General features: G+C 27.0%; 1 protein-coding gene across 1 annotated transcript; it reads left to right on the top strand.

Moving 5' to 3' along the window:
• Positions 1–2175: 2175 nt before the first annotated feature.
• Positions 2176–4357, top strand: LOC108325028 (beta-carotene hydroxylase 2, chloroplastic). The gene is made up of 7 exons (XM_017558006.2): positions 2176–2795; positions 2882–2941; positions 3024–3095; positions 3238–3372; positions 3510–3635; positions 3790–3846; positions 4183–4357. The coding sequence occupies exons 1-7, from the start codon at positions 2403–2405 to the stop codon at positions 4252–4254; spliced, it is 915 nt and encodes a 304-aa protein (XP_017413495.1). The 5' UTR covers positions 2176–2402; the 3' UTR covers positions 4255–4357.
• The last annotated feature ends 12085 nt before the right edge of the window (positions 4358–16442 follow it).

Raw genomic sequence — 16442 nt, 5'->3', positions numbered from 1 at the left:
TATTTCAAACAATATAGTTACGAACTACTGATATTTTTAAATTATATATATATAAATATAATTGAGGTTTGCTAATTTATGTAACCTTTTAAACTATACCAAATTTTAGTTGACAAAAAAATTCTTATTCATAAAATTTTTTATTTTTAATTTAAAATAAAAAAATCATAAAATATTCAAATATCTTGAATTTTAAAACTTAAAATTCATAATATATATACGAAGATATTTTTATCAACAACTAAAATTTGATACACTTTAAAAGATTACGTAAATTAAGAAACTCCTATATAATTTATTTAAAATTTAATACAAATATTATACTTCATTGTGTAATTTACAATTTGATTTCTATATTTAAGTATTTGATTATCGTATTTATTTTTATTCAATTGAATTACTATTACTGTAAAAGATCCCATTAATATTAGTTTTAATATCATAGTATCAAAATCTAAATTCATTATATGTCAAATTCAAATCAAGATTATTGTTCATGTAACGTTTTGATTTTCACAAATTTATATTTTGATACATAACATTTTCAAACTGCGTACATGCTAATTTAATGGAAGAACTCTTGTTATGTTTTTTTTTATATGTGAAAATAAAGACTCAGTTCATTCTTTGAAAAATATAAGAGCTCAATTAAATCAAAAATATTATATAAAGTCAACCAAGTACATAAATATAATGACTAAAATACTAATTAAGTCTAGAATTTATCAAGTAAGATTATTTACTTTAAAATATATTTTATGAATTATTTATATTATATACATTTTTGTGAGACAACTTTTTAAGGTTTAAACATCAGTCATTTTGTTTGTTCAAAAATATCAATTAGGTCATCAAAATTTATTTGATTTCAATTGGATTTTCATTTTTGAAAATACTATACAATTTAGTGATTTTCATTAATATATTACTAACAACGTTAGCTCACATGTTGTTATGTGTCATGTTGTTTTTATTTATTTGTTTTAATTTTTTTAAATTGTTATGTGTCAAATGAAAATTCTACCCCATGATAGAGATAATGTGATTGACAAAGACAATATTATTGTTGAAATAAATGTTACGTGAAAATTCTTAATTTAACCCATTTATTTGTATTTTATTTTAATTTGTTCCAATTTTTTTATAGAAAGCAATTTCACTCGAGACTAAATTTAATTTTTATATAAATGTCACAATAGTATTTTTATTAAATATTTTTAAAAATATTAAGTTTATTTAAATTTACATTTTACATTAAATTTTATATAAATTTTAGTTCAAAAATTATATATAAATTATAAGAGTATAAAAAATTGTTTTAGAATAAAATAACGAAACTCAATTATTTTAATAATAAAAATTTAAAATATAAATGAAACTTTTATAAATAAGTTTTAAATGTATTTTTTTCTAAAAACTCCTTAAAACTATTTCCTTTTTCTATAAATATCTCACTAACCGTTATTTTTTTAAGATTAGAAATAATTCATATTAATATTTTTGTCATCTCATCAGTTTAAACCATATGATGATGAAATGTTTTGTTTTCTCATTTTAAAATTTGGTTTAACGTTATTCATTATTTTTAATTCCACCGAAAATTATAGAAAATTTAAAATCAATGATACACTAAACGCGTAATATAAATATACATAAAATTATAAAATTGTTTTATTTATTGAATGTGATTAAATCAGGAAAAATGTATATAATTTACTCACTTAGTCTCTCCAAATAATTAGTGCATAAAACCTAAAATAATGATCATGGCCGGTGGATGATTGTTATAATTAACCTTTTATTTATATATAAATATATATTTTGTTAATTTATGTATCCTTTTAAAATGTACAATGGACAAAAATACTTTTATATTATAAATTCTAAATTTTAAAATAAAGAGTATTTGAATAATTTTTTTATTTTTTGATTTTAAATTAAAATTAAAAATTATTAAAATATTTCTATATTTAAAATATGTTTTTTTATAAACAAGGATATTTTTATCGACTAGGATTTAATACACTTAAGTTAATAAATTTATATATGTATATATTTATATTTCTCGAAATAAATATATAGGAGTGATAGATAATAAAACAAACAACAATGGCTTTGATGCAATTAAGAGAAGTGTTGTTTGTAAGAGGTTTAAAGAAGTTCCGAGAGCTATAGTTGTTCCACGCAGGTTATTTGTACTATCATGAACCAACCACCACTATCTCCTTCCTTCTCTTAACCTCAAAATTGTGGTCTATATCAAACCAACCTCCTCCTCTGAACCTTTACTTCACAATCACCCAAACCTCTCTCTGTCTCACTCTCTCTCTCTCTCTCTCTCTCTCTCTCACACACACACATTCAAAAACCACACACTCTTTCCCTCTTCCTACCAACCTTCCATGGCGGCAGGACTCTCCACCGCCGCGAACTTAAAGCCCTACAGTCTGCTCCAACCTCCAATTTCTCTCCCTAAACCAAACCAATCACTTTTCTTCCACCCCTTAAAACCTTTCCATCGAAGCACAATCCTTCGGCTAAGACCCCCCCGAAGAACGAGTGGCTTCTCCGTTTGTGTCCTCATGGAGGATCCCAAACGGAACCTCCAGATCAAAACCAACGAAGAAGAAGAACAAGAAGTGAATCCTGGATCTGTGTCTGCAGGAGTGGAAGAGAAATTGGCCAGAAAGAGGTCCCAGAGGTTCACTTACCTCGTGGCGGCTGTTATGTCTAGCTTTGGCATCACCTCCATGGCAGTCTTCGCCGTTTATTATAGATTCTCCTGGCAAATGGAGGTACGTACAAAGCTGTTCAAGTTCTAATTTTGCTGTCTCTGTTTGTGCTAGTTTTTGAATCTGAATATTGGATTGTGTTGGCGTAGGGTGGAGATTTTCCTTGGTCTGAAATGTTAGGCACATTTTCCCTCTCCGTTGGAGCTGCCGTAAGTCCCACCCCTTTACCAATATCCAATTGGGTAATTCAATTCTATACGTTGAAATCAATTGGGTGTGTCTAATTTTCAGGTGGCGATGGAATTTTGGGCAAGATGGGCTCATAGAGCACTTTGGCATGCTTCCTTGTGGCACATGCATGAGGTTTACTTGCTTCCAACAATTCTTCAAATATTTAATTTGCTTTCATTAAATTAATCACAAGAAAATGAAAGTTTGTGTTCTTGAAGGGCTAGTTCTTAGCTTCTTATTGAATCAAAGATGAACTGGAATTGTTACCTTGCAGTCGCACCATCGACCAAGAGAGGGACCATTCGAGCTTAACGATGTTTTTGCAATTGTTAACGCTGTTCCTGCGATCGCTCTTCTCTCATACGGTTTTTTCCACAAGGGTCTGGTCCCTGGCCTCTGCTTCGGTGCAGTAAGTGTATCTTGCGCAATCTTATTTTTTAATCCCTTCATTAACTGTTTCATTGGGATCCGTTAATTAAGAATGATAATTAATTTGACGGTAATACCCCTGAAAACTTTGAATAATTGCCTTGTGTGCTGGAGCAGGGCCTTGGAATCACGGTGTTCGGGATGGCCTACATGTTTGTCCACGATGGACTGGTTCATAAGAGATTCCCAGTGGGCCCCATTGCCAACGTGCCCTACTTCAGAAGAGTTGCTGCTGCTCACCAAGTAATAATTTTTTTTTTTTCATTTCAGTCAAAATTAATATACGTCACATTTATTTATTTATTTAAATGAAAAGGGAAATGTCATGTTTGTTGGTTATGGAATAGTATCTCAATTCAATCTGATGATTTTGAATTTTTGTTGTCTGTATTGTCAGCTCCACCATACAGACAAATTCAACGGTGTGCCATATGGGCTGTTTTTGGGACCAAGGGTGAGCCACGTTCCTCTTCTGTTGTCTATTTTCTTTATTTTATTTAACTAGGTTCTTAGACCCCACAAGAGAAAGACTTTTAGATGTTTAACTCTTATTTAAGTGAAATTGAATCTTTTATAGATTTTTATGGTTTCAATAAGTTTATAAATAAATCTCTATTATATATTATTTGCAAGATTTGACACAAATCCTTATAAGATTGTATTCTTGCTTGTTAAGCAGAGTAAGAACATGTTAAAAAATCTGCTCTAACTATTGACCATTTGTTTCGTAAGCAACACACTTTTTATGTTTATTTTTTGGTTGAGTAACATGCAATGATATTTGGTACAGGAACTTGAAGAAGTGGGAGGGGTTGAAGAGCTAGAGAAAGAGATAAGTAGGAGAATAAGATCGGGTTCATGACCATGCCACACTTATATTTCAACTAGAGTTGTTTGAAATATTTGAGTGTAGAGAAAGAGAAACAGTACAACTAATGAATCAATATTCCATTTTTGTTCTCTTACACCTATTCATATTATAGCATAACACATAACAAAAATAGGTTACAAATTCATAGATACACAAAAATAACATGTATGTGCCATCTTTTTCAATCATACTTTTCCACGCTGAATGAATCTATGTTTGCATCGTTCTATTCAGAAAGCTGTTATGGAGGACGCAGAGAATAGCACCGCCATTTACATGCTCTTTCGAATTTATCTTTTGCCGACTTTGTGACCATACAGGTGATTCTCTTTGACAGGGAACATTCTCGGTTGCTTCCTGTCTACGTAATGGATAACCTAAATGCATGCTATTCGGATTTTTTTATTTAAATTTGTTTCTTAAAAATGAATTTGGGAATAGAGTATTTATCCATAAATTTAAATGGAGGTGGATACAAATATGAGGACTATAGTATTCAATCTATACTCACTATCTATTTACTAATTTCACTAAAATATTTGTTAAATATAATGGTTATTGTTTCATTAATGATTAATTTAAGATCAAAACATATTACTGATTATTGAAGTTTAAGAAACAATTTTAGAGAAAATAGGTTAAACAAGTTTAAGTAAATTAAAAGAAATAATTTGGTGTAAAATGAATAATCTAGTTAAAGCATTAAGGGTGTTAGAACCCATTTAAAACGCACCCAAAATTTCTCTGAACGGATGTCAGGTGTCAAGCGAAGAGGAACCGAAAATCAGATAGTGGGAGACAGGTGTGGGCAGAGGAGAGGCAGTTCGTCCTTGACGGTGGTAACAAAACGCAGTTTTTCAAAACTCACACCACTCCCTTTGCATGCAACCTTCTTCTCCAAATCTCTAATCCATTTTCTCCTCCTTCTCTCTAAAAAGCTCTTCCTTCTCTCTACGAACTCTCACCCTTTCTCTTCTCCGATCTCCGTTCAGACACTGTAAAAGCACTTCCGGCATCAAGAGCTTCCAGATAAACCGTTCGATTTGTGAAGCTGGGCTGGTAAGTTCTTCTCTTCACTCTGTCGTTCGTTTCCTTAGACATGCAAACCCAGTTCTGGTTTCATGTGTTGATCACCATTCTCAAAATGAGTGGTTCTGATAGCGTTGGGCTGTCACTTGGTGTAGTTGGAAATTGTCGAGCATTGAGGGTAGAAGAACTGGTAATGGTGAACTATATTCTGTCTCTGTGAACGTCCGGTCACGCTTAGAGGTAAGGGAAACTTATCTAATTTAATTTGTATGTTGCTGTATTGCATGAACGTTCGTTGAGTTGCTAAATTAAAATGAAGCATGATTGTTGAGATGTTTGACTATATGAAACATGATGGTTGCTATGTTTTGATTGTATGAAGTATGAAAATTTATTATGATATGAATGTATGAAATCATGAAGATATATGTTGAGAAATGAGTTGAAGATAAATAATTCTAGTATGAAATTTCCCTATAAAAGTGTACGTTCGTCACTGAACGATCCTTGACCGTTCGGTTTTTCTAATGAACTTGGTTGGAATTGGATTCTTTCATTTGGGAAGAATCCTAGTTGAGGACGAGCGTCTTAGTTTTGTAATACTGTGCTTGAGCGTTCGACCAAGCATAATTGTTTCTTGGTATTCGGTTATAAACTTAAGTATATATATATATATATATATATATATATATATATATATATATATATGTATTTGTATATTTTCGTTTGTTCTTAAACACTACTCCAAATGGTATCTTATTATATTTATCAAGCCTTCTACTATAAGTTTAGTAGTGCTCGGTCTTACACCAAGCGCTCATACTGAGTAGTGCTCGGTCTTACATCAAGCGCTCATTCTCTTTTCTTTTTATAATCTATCTTGATGAAAATAGTGTTCGTCCAACTTCAATAGAGTTCTCTCTCTACCGTGCTCGGTCATTGACTGACATTCGGTTTTCCTGATGTGAATTCAAATAAGCTAAGTATTTATAAGCGTACGGTTTCTTCATGTGAATTCTTCTAATTATTATTCTTTCAAGTGTCCGTATTCATTGGTTTCGGCCTAGAGTCTTAGCACTTGGCATAGTCTTTGCGGTGTTCGGTTTGAGCTCTCAAGAGTCAGTTCATTTAATTGACTCACTTTGTAAGTAACGTTTGTTCTAGTCGTTCTTGTGATATATGATTGTACTCGGTTTCTTTCTCAACCCGATATTAACCCTCTCGGTCTTAATCTGTTCTGGAACTGGAGACCTCTCTATCTCGTTCCAAGTGTTCGTTCTCGTTCTGAGTAGGATTGAACGTTCGGTATTTGGTGTCCTTAATAATCCTTGTACGAAGGTGAAATTGAGATGATTAATAATGAAAGATGAAGAGAATATGATATGGATGAAATGTGTTGGATTATGGACGAGCGTTCCGGGGAGGAATGACTCATGAATGTATATTGGAATTGGTAAAGTATGAATGTGGGCATGCTAAGATGGCGGTTCATCCTGATGTTTCGTGATTACTCGTCCTCACGTAGAGGAAGGTAAGTCATGTGTGGGAACCGCAGGAGGTCCTAGTCCTTATGGTTAATTTGGACAGATAGGACTAACCTCGGGTGGCAGCTGTTGAGGGTATCCCAGTTACTACATCACCCGGATACACGAACGTCGTAGCTACACAAATTTCATACAGTCCGGACAGTCAGTCTAGTATTAGGCTTTGCATGAACGAATGATGAATTATCTTGTTTGGTTGATTGTGTGAAATATATGTTTATATCTGAACTAAATTACATAAGTTTACCCCGTGTTTCCTGTCTTGTCTGTTTTGTACGTTCGGTTGTCCTTCTGTTGCAATGATCATCCGTGTGGATGTGAGCAGAAGGAGACGAGCTGCTGGAAGAGGCACTGGAGGAAGATAACTTAGTAGAGGTAGAAGTTAAGACCGAGCAGTAGAACCGTTCGGTCAATAATAGTCTGATAGTAAGGTGATTGCTCGATCACCTTTTTCCTTTGCTTTTGTTTGACCGTTCGGTATAGGCTTTTGTAAACCGTTCGATCAAAATTACTTATGTCGTTCGGTTTTTAATTTTCTAGTCTTTCTGTAAGGCCGTTCGGCCACGGCCGTACGTTCTCTTTAATGTAAGACTGATCTGTAATATTATTCAATGTAATTATTCTATCATATAATTTTAGACTGTATTTTTGGGATGTTACAAAAGGTAAAAACGAAAATAACAATATATATTGCAAGCAATAAGGTTTAACGTTATTTCAAATAGAATGAAAAAACTACAAGTTATATTGAACAAGTTTTTTACCCAACATTATTCATTTTATTTTGATTAAACGAGCGAACAACCTAATCAAATAAATTTTGTAAATGAAGTAAAATTATTTGTGAAAATATTATATATATATATATATATATATATATATATATATATTTATAATCAAATCAATTACCATGGGAAATAAAATTTTAATAAATATTGTTTTTTAAATAAATCTGTAATTATTGATTAATTATGTATTATTCACTTAGCAAAGTTGAATCTCATTATGTATAAAAACACATTGGTTGATCGGATCAATAATAGTTACTTAAATAGGACCATAATCAGTGTCTGATTTCGTATAATGAAACTTTTCATCAAAGATTGAAAATATTGTTTTATCGTTATAATACATATTATGATTTTTTTTATCTTTTAAAGTAAACAATATGCATCAAATGAGCGGTCGACGAAATTTAAAATACAAATACATATACTTATTTTGAATTTTAATATATTTAATATTTTAAATTTTATTTTTACAGTTATTAAAAAAAGTTCTTACACCCTTATAAAATATGTCGGCAAGATCCTCTGTGATCAATTAGGATGGATTTAGGCTATGAACTGGACTTGACCTCCAGTTCCTTCGTGGCTATATATACCATAGCATAGAATTTATTTAATTATGGGGCATGCTGATTTCATTTATCAAATTAATAGAAACCAAGACGATAAAAAAAATGTTAATCATGTTACGTACCTAATAAACTGAAGTTAGAATTGACAAAAAGTTGGTGCAAGCACATGATAATGTTATAAGTATGAGATTCACGAGAAACACGTAAACAATGTTTTTGCTTTTTATAATACCGAGACATGAAATCATTTTTTGTCTTCATTTATTTAAACTCTGACCATGTATTTTGATAGGATAGGTGGTATGAGATATATATATTCTTGAATTTTCCGTTTATCTTTAATAAAAAATTATATTTAGTAAAAAATAATCAATCTTTTATATAAAAAATAGATATTTAAATGATCATAAAAGCATAGTCTCACCCTTATTTAAAAAAATATGAAATTAATAATTATTTTTATAATTATATTTTTTAATTATGTCAATTTTTGTAATGTAAAAGAGATCACAGCCCAATTGATTGTGAATAACTCAATTCTAATTGTTCTTATCCTTGGAATTAAAAAAACACAAGAAATGGAGGGTGAAAAACAAATTGTGGTGTTGTGGAGGATTATTATAGCCTTATCGATTGTGCTTTTTGCTAGCACGTCACCATTTTTGCTTTGTCTATCTTTATGTTTATTTCTATCATAATCTTCGATACGTGTAAAACATATATGCCGCTTGCTTTCATCACTACACCAATACCCAATTCTCAACCTAAGTGGTTCCTGCACTTCATCACCTTTATAAATAGTCCCACATCGTATTGGACCACCTTTCACTTTTTCTTGCGTCAAATTTCTCATTCATTTGAATGTGTAAATCTTCTCACTCTTAAACTGCAAATCATTTTTATGCTTCAATCTCATTTCATTAAATTTTTAACTTACTCGTGCATCTTTGGCTGTCTAAACGCGTTTGTTTAGTTTATCTTATCTTGCCAACTACCAAAGTTGGAACAAAATTGACTGAGCTAACACCACTGATTGAGTTACTAGATTGATTGATGTTGATAATAAATGCAGAAACGATTAAAAGATTATCTCTAAGGACCAAGGGCCAATATTTGAATTCAAAGACGTCAAAGAAAAAAAACTATCTTAAAAATTAATAAAGCTCAGGATAAAAATAAAAAATAATAATTCCCTAGAAAAAAAATTATATCCTTAATATGATTTGTGTGAAACTTATATTGGGATCAGTTTAAAAGAAATATATAGTTGGGAATTCTAAGTATTACATAAGACTATGGTGAAAAAAGTGAAAATATTGAACGCTTTATAATAATGATAATAAACATACTTGTTTGAATATTGTTGTATAATTTCAATAACAACTTAAAGAAACCACCAAATAATCAGAAAAATATGTGTAAAAATACTCCACGTAAAAAACAACCATATTAGTTTTCGTCTTTCTCACTACTATCCAAGAACCTGGATGAAATATAATTCTTACTACATCTCAAATATCAAATCATGGCAAAACAAGTGATTAGGATGACAGAAATAATATTTTGATATATACGAGTTTTTTATATTTATTTGATATTATTTTTAAAAGAAAAAATATATAAAAGTTTACTTTTTTATAATTATTTTATCTTTATAATATATATCAAATAAATGTAAATATATCTCACCTTATCATTATCCTATAATAATGTATGTCTGTATCCATATTTTTTTAAACATAGGTGGTATGAGATCATTTTCTAATTGAATTTATTGCATATGCTTTTTTTGTTCCTATTATATTTCATGATATGAAGTTTAGTTATAAATTATATATATTTCCTGAAACAATACATTTTTTCATTCAGTTTTATGCGTCTGCTTTATGTAGATATTTAATAAGTACGTAACTATTTAAAAAAATATAATAAATTTATTCATTTACTTATTTAGAAAATTTTCAAATATTTAGCTATTATCATACAAATGGTATTTGTTTATTTTAGATGAATTTGTATTAATAATAACAGTAAATGTTACAAGTAGTTATTGACGTTTGTAATTTTGTCATACATTTAATCTATTATTCTGTTTTAATTTTAGCTATTTATTAATAAGTTATGGTTGTTGATATGATAATATCGCTTAAGTTATATTCTTATTTTTAATTATTTTAATATTTATGATAAAATTAAAAGAGTGACAAATAAAAAACATGTTGGGTGATTGCCAAGAAAAATAAACAAAGAAATATATTTATAATTTTTCAAAATAAAAAGTAAAATTCGACTTCTTAATTTTCATGAAAACGTATTAGAGTGCAGTAGAGCTAATGTGAATTTTATCTTCTTTCAATATAGGTGAAATCCATCCTCTTTTAACACATATGGTTTGAATGTAATTTAAGACCTTTTCCTTCAAAACTGTTACATTGATTATAATAAACTATCCTCCTTCTGCTCCTTAGAAAAAAAAAAAATTATATCTACCAAATTAAGAAGAAATGCAAAATTACTTATTTTTATTCTTATGGAATAAGCGAGTACAATTTTAATTTTAAATAGATCTATTTTTATTCTCTTTTATTTCTTATCTTTGAAATATTTGGTTTTATAAATTTTCTATATATTCAAACTTCCCAATTGGAACTTTCAATTAAATTCTTAACATGAAAAGCGTCATTAATTAGTAACATGATATAAATTTTGTGACAATAAGTAATCATTAATGAGACGGTATATTCTTGAAAAAGATAATTTTTCTTTCTTGGTTTGAAGATTACGTTATTGACTATTGGTACGTAGAATTATGAAACATGAAAAGTGATTATAAACTCATTTAAGATATAATAGCACGATTTCTTTTCAACATAACTTTAATAAAGTTGAGTTTTAAAATAAAATATATTATTACCATACTTAAAAATCTGACTGTTAATTTAAGCTGATTTAAATACTCTTCTTTCTTCCACTTTTTAAAACATATTTTAAAGATAAAATCGTGATAAATGAATCACTTCAACTTTTAAACTATATTAAACTATTAGATATTGTAAAAAAATTTATCTTTACAATATTAATATTTGACTATCCAATTTTAAAATAAAATAAAAAACTAAAAACACAAATAAGTTAAATACATTACAAAACAAAAACAGTTATCCAGATTCTTTTTTCACTGATCAATTATTTTTTGAACGTCGATTTTTTACTTAGACAAAGAATTTGTCTTTTCCTTTTCTAATATTTCATTTTTATTAAGTTAGACTATGTCTATGTCCACAAATTACACGAGTATTTACATAACTGAAGTGTTTGTGGATAAATTATATTGTCAATTTATTAATATATCAAGATTTTTTCGATGTTACAAACTAAGTATTGGTTAGTTAAGAAGAATATAACAACTCTAGAAAACCACAAAAAATAAGAAAAATATCTATTTGAGATATTTGAAAACTAGTTATTATGTTAACTCAATATTTAAAGAAAAAAATATTTATTTAAAAATAGAGTAATGAAATTAATAAATCAAAACTTATAAAATGTATTTTTAATTTTTAATATTGTACAAAAGGATTTACACAGAGTGCTCTATCTTAAAAATGTAACACATGAGGAAGATATTTGTAAGATATTTAGGCACACATTTTTTCTGACATAATGTTAGAAAAATAAGAATTATTACTTTTATCATAAACATAATCCGAACTCACTACAACTTGTATGTCATGTACGTCAATCAATAATTTGGAAGAAAAGAAATAGTAACATTGTGTTGCGTATATTAATATAGTCAAAATCATTGGGTAAACAATGAAGCCCAAAAGTAGTGGAGCCAAAATACAATTTTCTATAATGTTAGATACTTATTATATAATTTTTTTAATATCTCATTCTATGTCAATTATTTGATGTATGGAGTTTTTAATCTGGCACACTATAAAGAATCTTCTAGTTTAAAACATAACTTGTTCTTGTAAATCTCAGCATAATTGACTATTAATTTTGGAGTTTCTTTAGGGGATAGAATAAAATTATTAGTTTTTTCTTTTTTGTAAAAAATTGATAACAGGGATGTCAAAAAATTATTTCCCACTTATGAAATCTTGAAATTAACAAAGGGTATTTCAAATTAGTTTCTTATATTATAGAAAGTTACATAGAAGAATAAATTTAGTGGATAGAAGATTTTTTTTCCATTGAGATTAATTAAATATAACATATTTTATCTCTTTAAAGAAGCCAGTGTAGTATTAGGTGTTTTACCATGCACCTCCAACACTTGACCTACTCTCACTTTTCTAAAAATTTCTTTTTAACATTAATAAATATTTCTTTTACTTTTTCTCTTTCTATTTAAATTAGTCCTACACTTTTTTTAACTCTCCACCCTTTTAACAAAATTTTTAAAACTTTGTCTTTTTTTTAATAATTTAATAACTATTTAATTTAATTTAAAAATATAATATTTTTTCATATTTTTTCATATTTTAATAATTATTAAAATATAATTTGTATTATTATAATAATTATATTACAAAAATTAAAATTAAAATAATTAAAATAAAAGTAATAAAAAAAATAGAAAAACAAAATAATAATATAAAATATGATTTAATATATATAAATATATTGAATTATTAAATTAAATTATTATTAATTTTAAATAGAAAATAAAATTTAAAAAAAAGTCATCGGATGGTATCCGATATCGGATTTCCAATTCCCGAAACGAAAGTTTTAAAAAATTGTTTTTTATTTATAAATTATAAATTATTTAATTTAATTTAAAAATTTGATATTATTTAATATATTTATATTTAAATAACTATTAAAATATAATTTATATTATTATAAAAGTAATATTAAAAAATAAAAATAAAAATAAAAATAATCAAGAAATCTAAAAATTTTGAAATCTTATTTATTAATTTAATATTTTAATATAATTTAATATATTTATATATATTAAATCAGATTTTATATTATTATTTTTATTATTATTACTTTTATTTTAATTATTTTACTTTTAATTTTTTTAATATAACTATTATAATAATACAAATTATATTTTAATAATTATTAAAATATAAAAATATATTAAATAATATTAGATTTTCAAATTAAATTAAATATTTATTAAATTATAAATAAGAAACAGTTTTAAAAATTTTGTTAAAAGGGTGCATAGATTTTTATGTTGAAAAATTGTATACAAATTATGTTGCGTGTATTGGGCTTTAGGCCCAATAATAAATGAACTAACATTAATATTTTGGGTGTTGCTCCCTCCACCACCACTCTATACTTCCTCCACCTCCCCACATTATTTTAAATACAATTATATCCTTAAGTTAAAAAGATTTTTACTTTTACCCTATTTTAAATAATTTGAAACCCTAATTTTACTTTCCCAGCACCCACCCACGTAACTCTCTTCCCTTTTCCCCATTTCCGTTTCACTTCCCCACCTCCCGCACTTCCATTCCTTTTTCTTCCCAGTTTTTTTTTTGTTTGAAAGCTTTCATTGTCGCCATGGTGTGAAGGAGCGTCGCCGCCGTGGTGTGGAGGAACATCGAGGAGCGTCCAGAGCATCAACCAGCGTGAGGAAGTATACATCAACGGAGGTGACATCCTTCAACGGATGTCCCCTAATAAAACAAACAGTTTAAGGTAAAAACAGATGTCGACATCTGTTTTTCCTTAAACGGATGTTGACATCCGTTGAAGGATGTCACCTCCGTTTAAAGGTTACGTTTTTTATTTTAGGGTTTTATTTCAAGGTTTATTCGAATATGCACCTGGAGGAAGCACGACACGCGCTGCACCACTCCACGCACTGCACCACGAGAGCGACACTGCACCACGAGAGGGAGACTGCTTGATAATTCTTTCCATCACCACCAAACTTTGCAACTTGTAGTATCTCACAACGACGAAAGAAAGAGAGGAAGAAATATAATGTTAAAATGAAAGAAAAGTATTTTACTCATGTATGGGATTAGAATAGATTATTAGTGAAATAGGTTGTGAATGGATAAAATAAAAAAATAATAATCCTAAAAATAAAATTTTACTGAGGGGCAAAATAGTAAAGGGGAGGTGGAGGGAGAAAGGTGTGGTGGTGGAGGGAGCAACACCCTAATATTTTTATATTCACTCTGTTGATTATAAGAGTGTTTCATCCTATATCTCCAATATCTCATCTTGTACTTCTAAAAATTTCATTTTTAAGACATCCTGCACCTCCAATTTTTTCAAAAATTTCATTTTTAATTTTCTTCTTTTTCTTATTCTTATTAAAAACATTTTAATAAATATCTTTTTATTTTCTTCTCTTTCTTATTAAAAACACTCTACACCACCTTAATAATAATTCTAATTTAATTTAAAATTTAAATATTATTTAATATAATTTTATATTTTAATAATTATTAAAATATGATTTATATTATAATAATAGCTATATTAAAAAAATAAAAATAAAAATAAAAATAAAATAATAATAATAATATAAAATTTGACTTAATATATTTAAATATATTATATTATATTAAAATATTAAAATAAATTAAACAATTATTAAATTGTAAATAAAAACAAAAAATTTCAAAAACTTGTTATCGAAAATCAGTTTTGTTTTTTATTTAAAATTTAATCAATATTTAATTTAATTAAAAATTAAAGCATTATTTATTATATTTTTATGTTTTAATAATTATTAAAATATGATTTATATTTTTATAATAGTTTTATTAAAAAATAAAAATAATAATAACTAAAATAAGAGTAAAAATAATGAAAATAAAAATAATATTAAAAATCACATTTAATACATTTAAATATATTAAATTATATTAAAATATTAAATTAAATTAAATAATTATTAGAACTTAAATAAAAATCAAAATTTTAGAAAAATTTATTTATGAGTCCGATTATAAATTTATCGAATCTCTGTATCCGACTAACGTTTCTAAAATTTTGTTTTTATTTAAATTTTAATAATTTTTTAATTTAATTTAATATTTTGATATAATTTAATATATTTAAATATATTAAATTTGATTTTTAATATTATTTTTATTTTCATTATTTTTACTTTTATTTTAGTTATTATTATTTTTATTTTTTAATAAAACTATTATAAAAATATAAATCATATTTTAATAATTATTAAAATATAAAAATATAATAAATATTGCTATAATTTTAATTAAATTAAATATTGATTAAATTTTAAATAAAAAATAAAATAATTTTTTATAACAAGTTTTTGAAATTTTTTTGTTTTTATTTACAATTTAATAATTGTTTAATTGATTTTACAATTTTAATATAATTTAATATATTTAAATATATTAAATCAACTTTTATATTATTATTATTATTTTATTTTTATTTTTATTGTTTTATTTTTATTTTTTTGATATAGTTATTATTATAATATAAATCATATTTTAATAATTATTAAAATATAAAATTATATTAAATAATATTTAAATTTTAAATTAAATTAGAATTATTATTAAGATGGTGTAGAGTGTCTTTAATAAGAAAGAGAAAAAAATGAAAAGATATTTATTAAAATGTTTTTAATAAGAAAGAGAAAAAAAATTAAAAGTAAAATTTTTAAAAAAATTAGAGGTGTTGAGTGTCAAAAAGTTGAAAATAGAATTTTTGAAAATAAAGGATGAAATGTTGAAAGTATAGAAAGAAACACTCTAATTATAAATACGAGAATCTCAAGGGAGAAGAGGGGTGAGGAAGAGTGACATTTTTAAATTTAATTTTTATTTAACATATTTAATATAGAAAGCTTCTTGATTAAACTTTACAAAAATTATTAGTCTACATATAACTTTTTATTGCAAAAAAAAAGCGAAACCAAAGCAGAGATCAAAGAAGTCACGCCTCAAGTGAAAGTGGAAATTACACAGCATCCACACTATAACCATCTTTAAGAAGAAAGAATCTCAACCGTCCCTCCCTTACCCTTAAAAAAGATGCTGGATTCTCCTCCTAGGACGAGTTCCACTAGGTTATTGGACGGGTCCCACACTCGCCATAAAAGGTCCACGTGTCCCTTCGATACCCAACCAACACAAGCTGTAACCGTAGGAAAAAGAAAAGTAAGATTTTTCTAGACGATATTTTTCTCTCACTCGACACGTGTCCCACCACTATTCGTGATTGACATTGTTCATGTTTTCTTTCCTCCTCTCGTAAAGTGTCACCTCTTC

The sequence above is a fragment of the Vigna angularis genome, chromosome 3, assembly GCF_016808095.1.
Source record: "Vigna angularis cultivar LongXiaoDou No.4 chromosome 3, ASM1680809v1, whole genome shotgun sequence".
NCBI classification, from domain to species: domain Eukaryota; kingdom Viridiplantae; phylum Streptophyta; class Magnoliopsida; order Fabales; family Fabaceae; genus Vigna; species Vigna angularis.
The sequence above is the reverse complement of the archived record's forward strand: the minus strand, read 5'-3'. Positions and strand labels throughout refer to the sequence as shown.